This window comes from Anoplophora glabripennis, unplaced genomic scaffold (assembly GCF_000390285.2).
Source record: "Anoplophora glabripennis isolate ALB-LARVAE unplaced genomic scaffold, Agla_2.0 scaffold1847, whole genome shotgun sequence".
NCBI classification, from domain to species: Eukaryota; Metazoa; Arthropoda; class Insecta; order Coleoptera; family Cerambycidae; genus Anoplophora; species Anoplophora glabripennis.
The window spans coordinates 11,011-25,189 of record NW_019417921.1 but is presented as its reverse complement, the minus strand read 5'-3'; the positions used below and the strand labels follow the sequence as shown (position 1 = coordinate 25,189).

The following is a 14,179-nucleotide window of genomic DNA, read 5'->3' as shown; positions in this document are numbered from 1 at the left end:
GTTTAAAACTGAGAATAATTAAGAATTTTAGAAACCCCCCTTACCCCAACTAAGCTAGTTTTTTTAAATGCTTACTAATCTGAAACCATGAATATATAAATGTATTCTTTTTTACTTCACTTCGTTTTAGCTAAGTTAGTCTCAGAAGAAAATTATTTAGTAAAAAGAATACAACTAATGTAGGTATTCTTTTTTGTATTCTTTACTTCACTTCGTCTTAGCTAATTTAGTCATAAGTCTCAGAAGAAAATTATTTAGTAAAAATACAAGTTTGAATTGAAATCTTCCTAATACTAGGTACACATACCATAATGACAAATGTCGTGAGTTTCTATTAGATTATAAATCCGGCTCATTTTACTGACTCTGTTCACTGGTTCCGGTCCCTCATAGGGAGCCGGTTCAATTAAGACAACTTTGTCCCTCTTACAATTACTACACTGTGTCGCGTTTACTAGCCGAGTGAACGTACTGCGTAGTCCACTTAAATAAAACCGTTTTAAAATACATTAACATTAAATAGATTGTTTAATTGAATTATGTTATTTTAATAAAAATGTAGTCTATTTTTAGTTAATTATTTATTATTGATTGTATGGGAAAAACAGGAAATTTTAGAATGATTATTTTTCTTGATTTATAGATACTAATAAAAAAAATGAAATTTTATAAAGATAAAATAATGAAAATTACTATTTCTGAATAGTCATAGCTAAACCAACATTTTCATCAATAGGCAAATAACAAATATGTACACTTTAAGCAAAAGAAACTTGCTATTATTTAAAAATACTAAATATTTCACCGACTATCAATACAAATTCTTGTTCACCTGAAAAGAACAAAAAAATTAAAAGAAGAAAATACATAAATATTTTATATTTTAAAGGTAGCTAATTCAAAATAATTAAAAAAAAAATCTGCTCAAAATTTCATCAAATATAATAATGAGATTTTTTGGAATAGAAAATTAAACTATTTTAAAATTCTAATTTATTAGTTCATCATTTGCTACAGAGGAAGTATTAAGCCTTTATGTACTGTTATTTGGACATTTTAGATGGTACTTTATCCCATGTAACCCTTCATTTGTATATTCTTGCTTTTCTCATTGACACACTGCTTAAGACAATGCCTACATTTCGCCTTGGAACATATTCACTGCATGTGCATATTTATACCTTAGCCTTAGAAGGGCCTTCATAGATTATCTAATTATGCTTGCTTTTCATTGACACTTGTTATACTTGTAAAGGGTGTCCCAAAAGTAAAGCACAGGTAGAATTGTGTGCCATATTCAATATGAGAAGTTGGCAGCATTGTTCAGGATCACATGTTGAAGTAAACATATTGTGGTTAGACAAAATGCAGCACAAAAATGTCGCACAATTCAAATCCTGTATTACTTTCAGGATACCTTTTATTTCCCCAATTTGTCTTGACCACAGTCCTGAAATTCTATCAATAGGGGTTTAAGTATTTTCTATTTTTGGTTTTGTAAGCACATGTTTCAACTGATGGGGTCTAAGTTTGTACTTATTTTTAGTCATAAAATCGCACAAATCACACTTATACATTCGTATTTCTGAGGGGTCTGCGTGTTTCAGCTGGTGGGTCCTGAGATTGTTCTTATATTTGGTACTAAAACCACAGTAATCGCATTGGTGCATTGGCACTGTTGAGTGTTTCAACTGGTGAAGCTTAAGAAGGTCCTTTCTGTCAGTCTCGTAATCACATGAATTACATCTGTATGTTTGCACGTCTGAAGAGTTCTTGTGTACTAATTGGTGGCATATGAAATTGTTCTTGATTTTGGTCTTATACTCACACATATCGCACTCATATGTAGGTACCTCTGGAGAGTCGGCATGTTTCAACTGGTGACTCTTAAGATTGTCCTTATATTTGCTCTTAAAATTACATAAATCGCACGTGTACATTTGCAGTGCCGAAGGGCCTGCATGTTGCAACTGGTGGGTCCTAAGGTTGTTCTTGTATTTAGTCTTAAAATTGCACAAATCACACTTATACATTTGCATTTCTGAAGGATCCGCGTGTGTCAACTGGTGACGTTTAAATGAGCATTTAATTTTGGTGGTAAAATCACATGAATCACACGTGTACATTTGCATTTCCGAGGGATCTGCATGTTTCTCCTGATGAAGCTTAAAACTGTTCCTATATTTGGTGGTAAAATCACACCAATCACACTCGTACAGCCGCACTTTTGAAGGGTCGGCGTGTTTCAACTGGTGGGGCTTAAGTTTGTATTTGTTTTTGGTCTTGAATTCACACAAATCACACTTGTAAAATTGCAGTTCTGAAGAGTCCGCATGTTTCAACTGGTGGACATTAAGACTTTCCTTATATTTGGTTTCAAAAACACAAAAATCGCACTTGTACATCCGCACTTCCGAAGGGTCCGCATGTGTTAATTGATGGGCCTTAAGTCTGTATTTGTCTTTGGTAGTAAAATCACATGAGTCACATGTGTACAATTGCAATTCTGAAGGGTCCACGTGTTGCAACCGGTGGGACGTAAGGTTAGGTTTGTATTTGGTTCTAAAATCACACAAATTACACTTGTACATTCGTACTTCGGAGGAGTCCGCATGTCTTAACTGATGGGTCTTAAGATTGTAATTATATTTGGATTCATAATCACACAAATCACACTTGTACACTTGCTCTTCTGTGTGTGTGTCTGTATTTTTATAGATCATGTTTTTCTTGTGCTTTAAGTATTTCTTAGGTGTAGAATTATTTTCTTCTACTTCAGAAATTTCTTCAAGCTCTAATTTATAGGTAGAAGTATTTGAAGTTCCGCTACTAAAAAAAAAAAAAGTTTGATAAGTACAACTAATCAAAATATTGTACAGAAATGGGAGTATGTGTCTTTTCGAAATTTGAATTAGAATTGTTTTCCATTTCACACTATATTATTTAATCTTGTAAAATTTCGGTATACAGGGTGTTCCAGTTTGAGTAAATTAGACTTTAACCACGAATAGAACTCGATAAATAATTCAGAATTGCCTACCACACCCGCCATATTCACCAGACATTGCCCCTTCTGATTATGACTTGTTTTCATGGATGGCACATGGCCTGGCTGAGCACCACTTCCCTTCTTATGAAGATGCCAAAAATTGGTCTGCTCTTGGATAGCTCCAAAAGATGTGTCGTTTATCTGAAGAGGAATTAAAATACAGCCAGAAAGATGGGAAAAAGTAATGGCTGGCGATGGACGACACTTTCCGTGACATGTTTTTTACTATTTTTTTTTTAAATAAAACTAATTTTCACCAAAAAAGCCTGAACCTATTCAACATCCCAATATAAAGAGATGTCAGTCATATATTTTTTATTATAAAATTTTGATACAGAAATTTTACAAGCATAAAAAACTGTGTAAATTTAAATGCTTAATCATTGTGACATCAGAAAGATTAGTTTTTTTCACAAATATTTTTCATTTTACTTTTGATTGGCTATATTTTTATACATAGACCCATCCTAAATACTTTTGTATCAACTTAAAAAATGCCATAATTGAACAGTTTTGATTGACTTACTTCTCAAGATCTTCCGATTTTAATTCTTTCTGTTCCGTTTTAATCAATGTCTTTGTATCTTCAAGTTTTGGTACAGTAGAATACAATTCTTCTTCCTGTTCGATTATTTCAGTCTTTATATTGACCTCCTCAATCTTTATGTATGAATCTGGCATCCGTGCTAGATTACCGAGGGCTTCTGCATTATGAATACTCTGAATTTTTTCCTCTATTTCTAAGCAATTTTTTATGAAACTACTGTGAGTATTGAAGGAATCAAAACATTGTCTGCAAACGACGGAATCTTCAATGATAACGAAATTCTGCAAAGGACATATTTTTAATTTAAATACCTTTCCTTACACTTTACAAAAAATGTGACATTTTTTTTGAGTACTTGTTTACTTACTATTTCTGGAAGATACTTCTCGATCATGCCAATCTCCATTTCATGAATTGATATAAATTCGCCTGTAAGCTGCATACATAACCTGCAAACCTTGTGATCCTCTAATTTATCCAATAAGTGCTTGTTTTTTGTTTCTTTTACGTAAATTTCTTTTAAGTCAACACATCTTGTTTCATTAGTGATATAAGCAATCAAGGTGTTATTGGTATTGAGACACATCGACTTAAATTTGAATGCTTCCGTTACCTTCTGTGAACAAATGTGACACATCATATATTTGCATCCTTCGCCAAAATTCTGAAAAGTGATTTAACTTCATAAGGAGAATTTCATTAGAAAATAAAAAATATGTTCCAAAGTATTTGGAAAACTCTGAATGAAACCATTCTGCCACATTTAAATGTTAAATATAGGCCGTGTTCAGCGAATGGTCGTTCAAAGGGGACAAATATTTCGTTGGTCAGCCCAATCAGCTGATTGGGAATATTGGGCAGGTTATACAGTTACTGCCTGTTTAGCGAATACAGCCACAGTTTTAAATATAAAATTCACAAAAAAAATTTGTTAATGATTCGAGCTCTGAAATCACGTCTCTACATTAAAGAACCTACCAACTTCAGTAGAACTTCTAAAGTATTCCTTGTGACGTCTTCTATTTCCTCAAAATGTTTAGCATTTACAACACTGAGGCATAACCTACAATGCCCTTCCTCAAAATTTTCCATTTTAACATCAAATTATAAGGTATTTTAAAAGTTGTAATCTAAAGCAAGGCTAAAATATTCTGATAATTTTAACATAAATAAACATAACCTAAATGAGGCAGCCAACTTGCGATGCGATCATAGATAATATACTATACGATCATAGATTACGCATATACGATGCGAACATCTTGACCATTGGAACTAGAATTATAGAATAGGATAGACACCAACTCTTCATCCCGGGGTGACAACCCTAAAACCCCTTCAACCCAGCCGTATATGTAAACCTCATTACGTTTTAGGGCCAAGAAAACAAACAAAAGGGAAACGACATAAACCTGTCCCCGCGGAACGACTCCGCGCTACCCTAACGTACCCGTTACCGCACCAGTCCTACGAGTCATTTGACTTGTTGGCCGCGTGCAACCTTAGCTACAGCGCTACTCCCAAAAACTCTTTGGGAGCTAGTGGCACCGCCACACACGCCCGCGATGACTACCTCTGGAGGGTTAGACAAGCTAGCGAGGAAGCGAGAAGACAAGAAGAGCGCCAGAGGAAACCGCCTGTCGGCCGGGGTCAGTCAGGACACGAGTATATTCCACAAGCGCCTACACTGGTCACGTTTATAGTCGGGCTTGACGACGGATGGGGCCCACCTTCACGAGACTGTCCTGGCCTATAGCAAACAGGGATAGTTCTCCTAGGGCCCAAATCATTTAGGCCATAAACAATGTTTTCAATAAAGGCTCACGCACGACTGCGGACATTCGTCGGCACCCTGCAACGTAAAGATCCGAAATACCGAAATCCGGGACAGATCTCAGTGAACCGGATCAGTTTCGTTTCGCTCAACTCCCATCTCTATTCCTAACCACAACTTCACTCTGCACCTCTGCAGTCTGCGCTTTCTGTATTAATCTATGGTCTGTGCTGCCCGCTGCCAGGAAGAAACCGAAAAGGTTAGAAATAACGGCTTTATATTGTTCATGTGTTCTTTTTTCTTTTTAGACTTAAAATAAGATTGTTGCTAAGCAATGATTGATGCTAAGGAAATTTCGTGTAGACTTTGCCTTAAAAATATATCCGATAAAAGTTTTGAAATGATAGACAACATTATCATAGACATTGTAGATGGTCTTTTGCTGAAATTGGTAAGTCGGTGAAATATAATTAGATTAGATCTTAACAGTGCCATTAGTATTTAATCGCTATTTTCTGCCACTGTTATTTTCTTTCTGTTTCAAGTTGCATATTTTTCAGAAATTTGATAGCGAGAGCAAAGAGGTTATATGTAACATTTGCAAAAGAAAGTTAAATACGGCATCAGAATTTAAGTCGGCTTGTCTGAATACCGATAACGCAATTATTCCTTATGTGGATAGCGAAAAAATGTTACAGCTCGACTTGAGAGAAGTGTACATGCAGGAAAAGAAAAGTGAGTTAATTGATATTTCTTGCAGTCAAAAAATATGTCGATTGTGTATGCACCCAGTAGAAAGTGAGTTTAGGTGTATACGTGAAGAGGAACGTAAAGCTATTGAGAAATTGGCTCCTGAAATGGTATCAATGATACTAAATACTTGCAGTTTTCAGAATTTAAAAAACTATACTTTGCAGATTATAAACATCGTCAAAGATCTTGTATGTAAGCCGTGTTTTGAATCTTTGTGCACTCATAACAGTTTCCTAAAAGATTGTTCAGGGGTAGAAGAAAAAATTAAAAGTATTTTTGATTGTTCAGCCACAGAATGTCAAATAGATATGTCACCACCTGATTTATTTCTTAAGACTGAAAACTTGGACAAAGAATTCGATATTAGTGAGATGGAAATGTCGATCAAAGTTGAATGTGTCGACATAAAATCGGAAGATGAGGAAAGGAGGTAAGAGAAGACTGTTTTAACATTAATTTTAAAAAAATTAAACAATATTTTATACCAGAAATCTAGGTTAGGTATGCAAAAGGTGTCCGACTTCTTAGACAAGATTCTTCATTGTTAATATTGCAGAAAACAACTATTTTATGGGCTACTTGCCCCAACTCGCATCAAATATACCACAAGAATATGTAGTAACACAAATTTTTTTTAAGCCTGGCACGCCAACTTTTATATTTGATGTGATAGACTAGTACTTCCAAATGCAATGTTATAGAAAATAACTTGACGAAGAAAAATTTACAAATAGTGCTTTCCGGTGTTGCCAGATTTCTTCAGTAGTTGTTTAAACAATATTTTTTTAAATGGCAACACCGTATATTTTTTTGACAAACAAATTAAACACTTTTTTAGCAAATTAAGTGTCAAACCAAAAACATCAACTGAGGGTTATTTGATATATATATATATATATTATCATAACTATTATGATATTAGGATTTAACAAAACTTAATTATTTGTAATCTTTTCAATTACAATAATAAAAACAATAACAGAATATAATTTGATTATTTATCAAGTCCTTTACTTCAATTGTTTTTTATATTTTATTTTATTTTTTTGTATCTTATAACTTTAAGTGACTTGATTATTATTCTATAAAAAAAACTTCTAATAATTGAAACAATAAATCTCTTCCCTCAGGAGCGGTTCAAAATTTCATAAAAAAAAATCAAATGCTTTCAACAAAATTATCTACAGTATATTATCAATATTTTTTATTACAACACATAAAATGAATCACCAATAATTATAAAAATGTTTCTTGGAAAATTAAGTTAAATGTTTCTGACTGACTATATATCAATAAAATTTGGTTTCTAAATCATAGCATGGACTATAAATTTTTTTAACTATAATTTCTTTTTTTACCAAAATTTATTCATTATTTACATTTGCTTTTTCTATATCTTATATTTACACCTACTCTAACTGTCCAAAACAATTCTTTAGTAGCTAAAATTCGACGTTCTTTTGACTATAATGTTATTCTACTTTGACGTACACAACAAAACTTATTCACTTACTGATTGTCTGTCCAACACCTTTTTTTATGTCCTTGTAGATATTAGACTCCACTTGTATTATACTAATCCTACACTCGGATTCACATTCTATTTAAATTCAAATTTCTTTCTGCAATATTATAACTGCCAAATCCTGAATACAATGATAAATCAACTTCTAAATTTCATCCAACGAAGTATTTTGTAATAATACAGACTGATTTGCTGATTATTCTTTCTTTTCTCTTCCAAATATCAACGTTCTGTCAGAAAAAACTATCTTGACATCTTTTTTCACCACCTTCTCTTCCTTTCTTTTTATATTTAAATTTTCCATTCAAAACCTCGTTACCATACAAACATATTTATAATTTACAACGTTCTTACATATAATAACAATATAATTTTTTTTTAATTTAATTTTCCAAATGATTATTTAATAAGTAATTCTAATAATACTAATAATTTAATAATTTAATTCCATCTTTTTTTTAAATCAATATGATATTTCATTTTATATATTATAACTTTTTAGCATTTCTTGTGACTTATTGTTCAATCATTGTTTAATTTAATCTTCATATGTAAATAATCTAAGTTTATTCTACATTTAATTTATCAAAATCACTTGAAATCATATGTATTTCAATATATAATATAATCAACCCTGAACTAGCAACCATGACTGCAGATTATTTTCGTTGTTTTTTCTGATTGTTCCAAAATGGCTACTCCAATAAAGAAATGTGACATAACATTTTTTATTTAGCATTTGAAGATTTGTCAAATTACGTTGAAAAAATATGATGTTGCCAATTAAAAAAATCTTGTTTAAGCAACTACTGAAAAAATCTGGCAACACCAGATAGCATTATTTGTAAATTTTTCTCAGTCAAGTTATTTCCTACAACTTTGCATTTGGAAGTACTAGTCTATCACTTCAAATAAAAAAGTTGGCCTATGTGTGATGTTAGAAATGACCGCAAGCACTGAACCAGGGTCATACATCTCATTAATTTCAAATGTAATATGCCCGTTTATTGTAGTAATTTTTTTGTGAAACGCAATATTTCGGTATGTGTCACCTATAACCTTTTAAAATTAAAATCTGATTTTCAAAAATACCTTATATATGCAATTTTTTCAGGGACGCACCACTGCCAAGCTCCAATATTGTACCATTCGAGGAGAGTGACTGTAAAGAAGCAGAAGAGGATGGATGTAAACATGAGACTGGATCAGAAATGAAAACTAAGCAGGAGCACAAAGTATTGTACAAATGTGATATATGTTTTTATGAGACTGGAAGTGAGATCCGTTTTACGGTACACTGTGCGAGACACGAGAACGATTTGGAAGTGTACAAATGTGAATCATGTGGGTACGAAACTAAAAAGGAGAAATTACTTCGGAGGCACATGTTGAGGCATAAGGATCCTTTGCAGATTCAAATGTACAAGTGTAACAACTGCACGTATGAAACTATATACAAGGTTAACATGAAACGGCACCAACTGAAGCATAAAGAACCTTCGCAGGTTCAAATGTACAAGTGTAACGACTGCGATTATAAAACTAAACGCAGGAGTAATATCAAACAGCACCATATGAAACATAAAGAGCCTTCGCAGGTTGAGATGTACAAGTGTAACAACTGCAATTACGAAACTAAATACAAGTATGTTATCAAAAAGCACCAACTGAAGCATAAAAATCCTTCACAGGTGAAAATGTACAGGTGTAACGACTGCGATTACGAAACTAAATACAAGAATCATATCAAAACGCACCAACTGCGACATAAACAGCCCTCGCAGGTTCAAATGTACAAGTGTGACAACTGCAGTCACGAGACTAAATACAAGGTTAATATGAAACGGCACCAACTGAAACATAAAGACCCTTCGCAGGTTCAGATGTACAGGTGTAATCACTGCGATTATGAAGCTAAACGCAGAAGTGATGTCAAACAGCACCAGCTGAAACATAAAGGGCCTTCGCAGGTTCAGGTGTACAGGTGTACCGACTGCGATTACGAAACTAAATACAAGAATGCTATGAAACTGCACCATCTGAAACATAAAGATCCTTCACAGGTTCAAGCGTACAGGTGTAACGACTGCGATTACGAAACTATGTACAAGAATGTTATCAAAGTGCACCAACTGAAACATAAAGATCCTTCGCAAGTCAAAATGTACAAGTGTAACGACTGCGACTTTGAAAGCAGGTACAAGAATAATATAAAACTGCACCAACTGAAACATAAAGATACTGCGCATGTTCAAATGTACAGGTGTAACGACTGTGGTTACGAAACTAAATACAAGAATGCTATCAAACGGCATCAACTGACACATAGAGAAGGTGAACCGACTGTGATTATGAATCCAAATGCAGGAGTGGTGGTCAATTGATGCACAAGAATTGGATTGCGGGTGTGAATTATCACCCTCGTTCATCGTGCAAGATATTGTCGTAAATGGAGACGTATGGATATAACGCCGATCGTAAATATGTGAATACGAAGTAAAACGTAACACCCGCCTAGAAATACATCGGTTGAATCAGGAAAACCTGACCAGAACGGAGGCCAACAAGTTATTTTGGACTAGTATTTGTATTCATTCATAGGTACAGAAATCGTATACTGCATATTAAGGTTATTTGTAGTTGTTCTTGTATGTACTATATGAGACTGTCTTAACTTTATATACATGTTAGATGGACAGCTCAATAAACATTATTAAAAACACAATTTTTACTCCCGATTGTTTCATTAGTATGCAGTATACAGTGATTCAGTCAGAATAATTTTAAGGAAAAATAGGGAAAAATGAGTAGAATACGCAATTAAAAAAATTTTTAAATGCATATTTATGCTGAAAAAAATTATTTCCAAACATTATTTAAACCTCTTTCGGACTGCTCATGACCTACCGTAACATACGGTTATTAACCTAGCTTTTAATGCGTATTTAATCTCTAATATGCTAAAATGAATAAAGCTTTTTAGCTAGACATATCAAAGAATAAGATATTTTTTTACATTTTAAATATGCGTAAACAAGTATTTATTTATTAATACAAACAAATATATAAGAATAATTGTTTTCGAATGTTAGGCCATACAATTTAGTATCTTTAATATTTTTAATGTTTTTACTATGTTTTATAACTGAATATGAATTATTTGGTTTATAGTATGTATACCTTATTGTGTGATTTATTACTTTTCACACAATAAGCTATTTTACATTGGTTGTGTCTTGTGGAGAAATAAATATATAAATACAGACCCGATTTGGTCCAAAATCAGTCCAGTTTGCACAGTACAAGACACTCTTAGTCTTAATCACAATCACAGTCTCAGTAAAGCTTGAGTACTGTTCTAGAGTTCAGTTTACTAAAAGTTCTATGTTTCAAGTTTTGTAGCCTAGCTTTCACGATATTCTAATCAATACCAAGAAACTACGCCAGCGAATAAAGGATTTCTTTGAAACGGTCTGTAAAATCAAAATTCATTAATTTTCAAAATTACTTTTTTAAATATTTTTTAAAAGATTTATTGCTCCTTTTCTCATAAATTATTGAAGAAAAGCTTTTTTAACGTGGAGTCAGCTCAAAAAATATTTTTTTTATTTTTTTCAAAATTCATACACTGTTTCGCAGTGTGTGGCCGATTGTATCTCGACCAGTCACTAATTTTTTAAAAAACGTTTGAGGTGATATTGAAAAAAGAACACTTTCTCATGGCAACTTTTTGCCCTCTGTCGAATGGCATAATCAATCTTTATATGTAACGTTTCGTCTCTCCAAGACCATCATCAACTTCATTTTTTTAAATACGGCCCTGGAAATTTTATAACATTTTTTGCAAGTCTTCATAACCCCCAGTATCAGATTCAAACGTTTTGTCTTGAAAAATTCGTCTAACGACACTTTGAATGTGAGATGATTCAATAAAATGCCATTCGAGAGAGGACAGTTGCCATGAGAAAGTGTTATTTTTTCAATATCACCTCAAACAAGGCTGAAATGAAACAAAATCAGATTTCCAAAATTTCGATTTTTTTCAAATGTTTCGAAAACTAACCATATTAGCCCTGATTTTTTAGGGCATAATGTTGGTCCCCTGATTATGCAACTTTGCCTCCATTTAAGCTACTTTGTAGCATAACGTTTCCGAGATCCCTATAGTGAGAAGCAAATTTGTAACAGCCTGTATAATGTCGGGAGCAGAAGTAAACGGACGTATGATCATAGAGCAAAGAATATTTGTTTTGATGCCCTCTACCACCCCTAAAAGTTTGTCAGTATATTTAAGGAACACCCAGTATATGTAAAATTGGATTTTCGATTTTTCCTCGGCTAGAATTGTTATTTTTGAGACTCATTCTGGCGCAATAAACATGAGCCCATATTCTTCAAAATTACAACATTTGATCCAGGGTTCTCCTTCTTTTCATCTTGAAGATTGCGTACAAAAAAAATTGTAAAATTTGCCCCATAATACCGTATTTTCTTAGGCCCCTGTAGCAAGTTTTGATTTGTATATTATGCCGATTAAACATTAATACAACCCCAAAATTTCGTGATTTAATATTAAACCGTTTTGAAGTTATGCAATAAAAACTGTTTCCCGAGTTACCCCTTCAAGGGGCTGTATCTCCCTTAGGGGCCGCCACTGACAAAAACTCTACTAAGGATTTCATCGTATTTCGACATGTTTTACATATTCTCCAATTTTGACTACTTATTTCGTTAACACCTTGTATATTCAATTGATGAACAATATTTAAGATTAGGTTATTAAATAACGACTAAGATATAGATAATAATAATACTACATATAGTTTTATGTCTTATGAAAATAATATCCCATCTACATTTATGCAGTTTTAAGAAACAGATGTATAATCTTTAACGAAGAACTGGCCATAAACATAGGTATTTCTTCTAGTGACTTTTTTATTTCAAAAGTCTGTGTAGGAATTGTATAATATTGTTAAGGGAAAGCCATAACAAATTAAAAGTAAACAATTTTCAAATATTTCTTGGCTTACTGGCTGTGGTATATAGCTCCAAGTATACGGAATATAGGGACACCCTGTATATTATTTTCTTTATAGTTCTTGTCTAATCAAAGTTCCCAGAAATCACATGGAAAGCTAATAACAACAACAGTAATATAATAATAATTTATTAATTCCTTGTCTTACATACAATACAACAATATATAGCAATAAACCATGACGGATCTGTCGAAATATCCCACTTTTTTTGGATGTAAGAGGGGGCAAGCTAGATCCCTAGATTTGGGCAAGGTCCAAAACATTTTCAAAATTGCAGAATGTTTAAAAAAATTAAAAAAATACCTATTTTATCTGAGTTTTTTACTTATATCTCGGAACCTATGCATTTTGGAAGAATATTGAAGAGGAAAAAGATTTTAGAATTGAATTTTGTACAATATACTGTAAGTTAAAAATATTTAAATTTATTACCGATGTTGCAAAATAGCAATAATTGGTGAAAAAAGTTCAAAATAATCAAGTTTTTTGGATAATTTTTAAAAAATATTTTAATTGCTCCGAGGGCATTCTAATTTTGGTAAAAAACAAATTTAGAGTATAATAAAACAACACTTGGTGTGTTGTTTTCAGTAAAATCGGTTGGATAGTTTTCGCAAAATAATTTTTTGTATAGATACTGAAAATTTTTTCACATAGAAAAGACCGCTCAACCTTTCAAATGGTTTTTGAAAAATGCAAACCGGTTGATTAAGTAAATTTTTAAAGTTAACACTCTTTTTTTATTTTTAAACAATTTAAATTACGTTCATCAATTTGCAATTTAGGTTTTTTTTCAAAAATTATAATTTTAAAGTAAAGTTTAGCGGCATTTACCGTTAATTTATAAACAATTTAGCAATAATCTTTGATCCAGTGGCTTCGTTTTTCCGAGTTCTAAGCTGGAAAAAATTTCTATATAAAAGCTGTCGCTCGCACTCACAAAAAGTGGAGGAGGGGGCTTTCGCTCTGAGACTGAATTCGGAGGTTCAAAATGCGAAGATACGAAAAAAATTGCATTATCTCGGCTTCTAATGAACCAATTTCGATCTTTTTTTTTTAATCCGATGTCTCGCGAGCCAAGGAATTCGAATATCGTAATGCCAACTGTCTAATTTGTACATATTTTGTTATAAACAATGTTTATTATTTATAAAATATGCTGCATATTTTTTTTTTCAATGAAAAAATTTGTTTAAGTATATATTTCAACAATCTGAATATGAATGTATTTATAATTATTAAAATTATTTAAATAATTTGTGTTTAAACAAAAAAAAATATTTGGAAGTTAATTTTTTTGTTAAATACAGATAAACATTAAGAAAAAATAGTACTTCAAAATTATAATTTTTGAAAAAAACCAAATTGCAAATTGATAAATGTAATCTAATTGTTTAAAAATAAAAAAAGTGTCAACTTGAAAAATTTACTGTGGTCGTCCTAATCAACGGATTTCAATTTTTCAAAAACTATTTGAAGGGTTGAGCGG

At 32.3% G+C, this 14,179-nt stretch overlaps 2 protein-coding genes across 3 annotated transcripts; one reads left to right on the top strand and one right to left on the bottom strand.

Moving 5' to 3' along the window:
* Window positions 1–1,012: 1,012 nt before the first annotated feature.
* On the bottom strand, window positions 1,013–4,755 carry LOC108916354 (zinc finger protein 99-like). Its single transcript, XM_018722580.1, has 4 exons — window positions 4,575–4,755; window positions 3,964–4,260; window positions 3,576–3,877; window positions 1,013–2,829 (listed from the first exon to the last, which is right to left on the bottom strand). The coding sequence occupies exons 1-4, from the start codon at window positions 4,686–4,688 to the stop codon at window positions 1,473–1,475; spliced, it is 2,070 nt and encodes a 689-aa protein (XP_018578096.1). The 5' UTR covers window positions 4,689–4,755; the 3' UTR covers window positions 1,013–1,472.
* A 906-nt stretch (window positions 4,756–5,661) lies between these two features.
* Window positions 5,662–10,567, top strand: LOC108916355 (zinc finger protein 90-like). 2 transcript variants are annotated; one of them, XM_018722582.1, is made up of 4 exons: window positions 5,662–5,821; window positions 5,931–6,230; window positions 6,288–6,553; window positions 8,763–10,567. In XM_018722582.1, exons 1-4 carry the CDS (start codon window positions 5,705–5,707, stop codon window positions 10,030–10,032), a joined length of 1,953 nt encoding a protein of 650 aa, XP_018578098.1. In that variant the 5' UTR covers window positions 5,662–5,704; the 3' UTR covers window positions 10,033–10,567. The 2 variants fall into 2 exon arrangements, with proteins under 2 accessions (XP_018578098.1, XP_018578097.1); XM_018722581.1 differs by having other exon boundaries at window positions 5,931–6,553.
* Window positions 10,568–14,179: the final 3,612 nt, after the last annotated feature.

What these genes read in the sequence shown, in the direction of transcription:
- LOC108916354 (XM_018722580.1), bottom strand. Translation starts at nt 4,688, where the DNA reads ATGGAAAATTTTGAGGAAGGGCATTGTAGGTTATGCCTCAGTGTTGTA. An exon ending in AGAAGTATCTTCCAGAAATA is followed by an intron (nt 3,878 to 3,963) that starts GTAAGTAAACAA and finishes TGTCCTTTGCAG; the next exon opens with AATTTCGTTATCATTGAAGA. An exon ending in AAATCGGAAGATCTTGAGAA is followed by an intron (nt 2,830 to 3,575) that starts GTAAGTCAATCA and finishes TTTTTTTTTTAG; the next exon opens with TAGCGGAACTTCAAATACTT.
- LOC108916355 (XM_018722581.1), top strand. Translation starts at nt 5,705, where the DNA reads ATGATTGATGCTAAGGAAATTTCGTGTAGACTTTGCCTTAAAAATATA. An exon ending in ATGGTCTTTTGCTGAAATTG is followed by an intron (nt 5,822 to 5,930) that starts GTAAGTCGGTGA and finishes CATATTTTTCAG; the next exon opens with AAATTTGATAGCGAGAGCAA. An exon ending in TCGGAAGATGAGGAAAGGAG is followed by an intron (nt 6,554 to 8,762) that starts GTAAGAGAAGAC and finishes CAATTTTTTCAG; the next exon opens with GGACGCACCACTGCCAAGCT.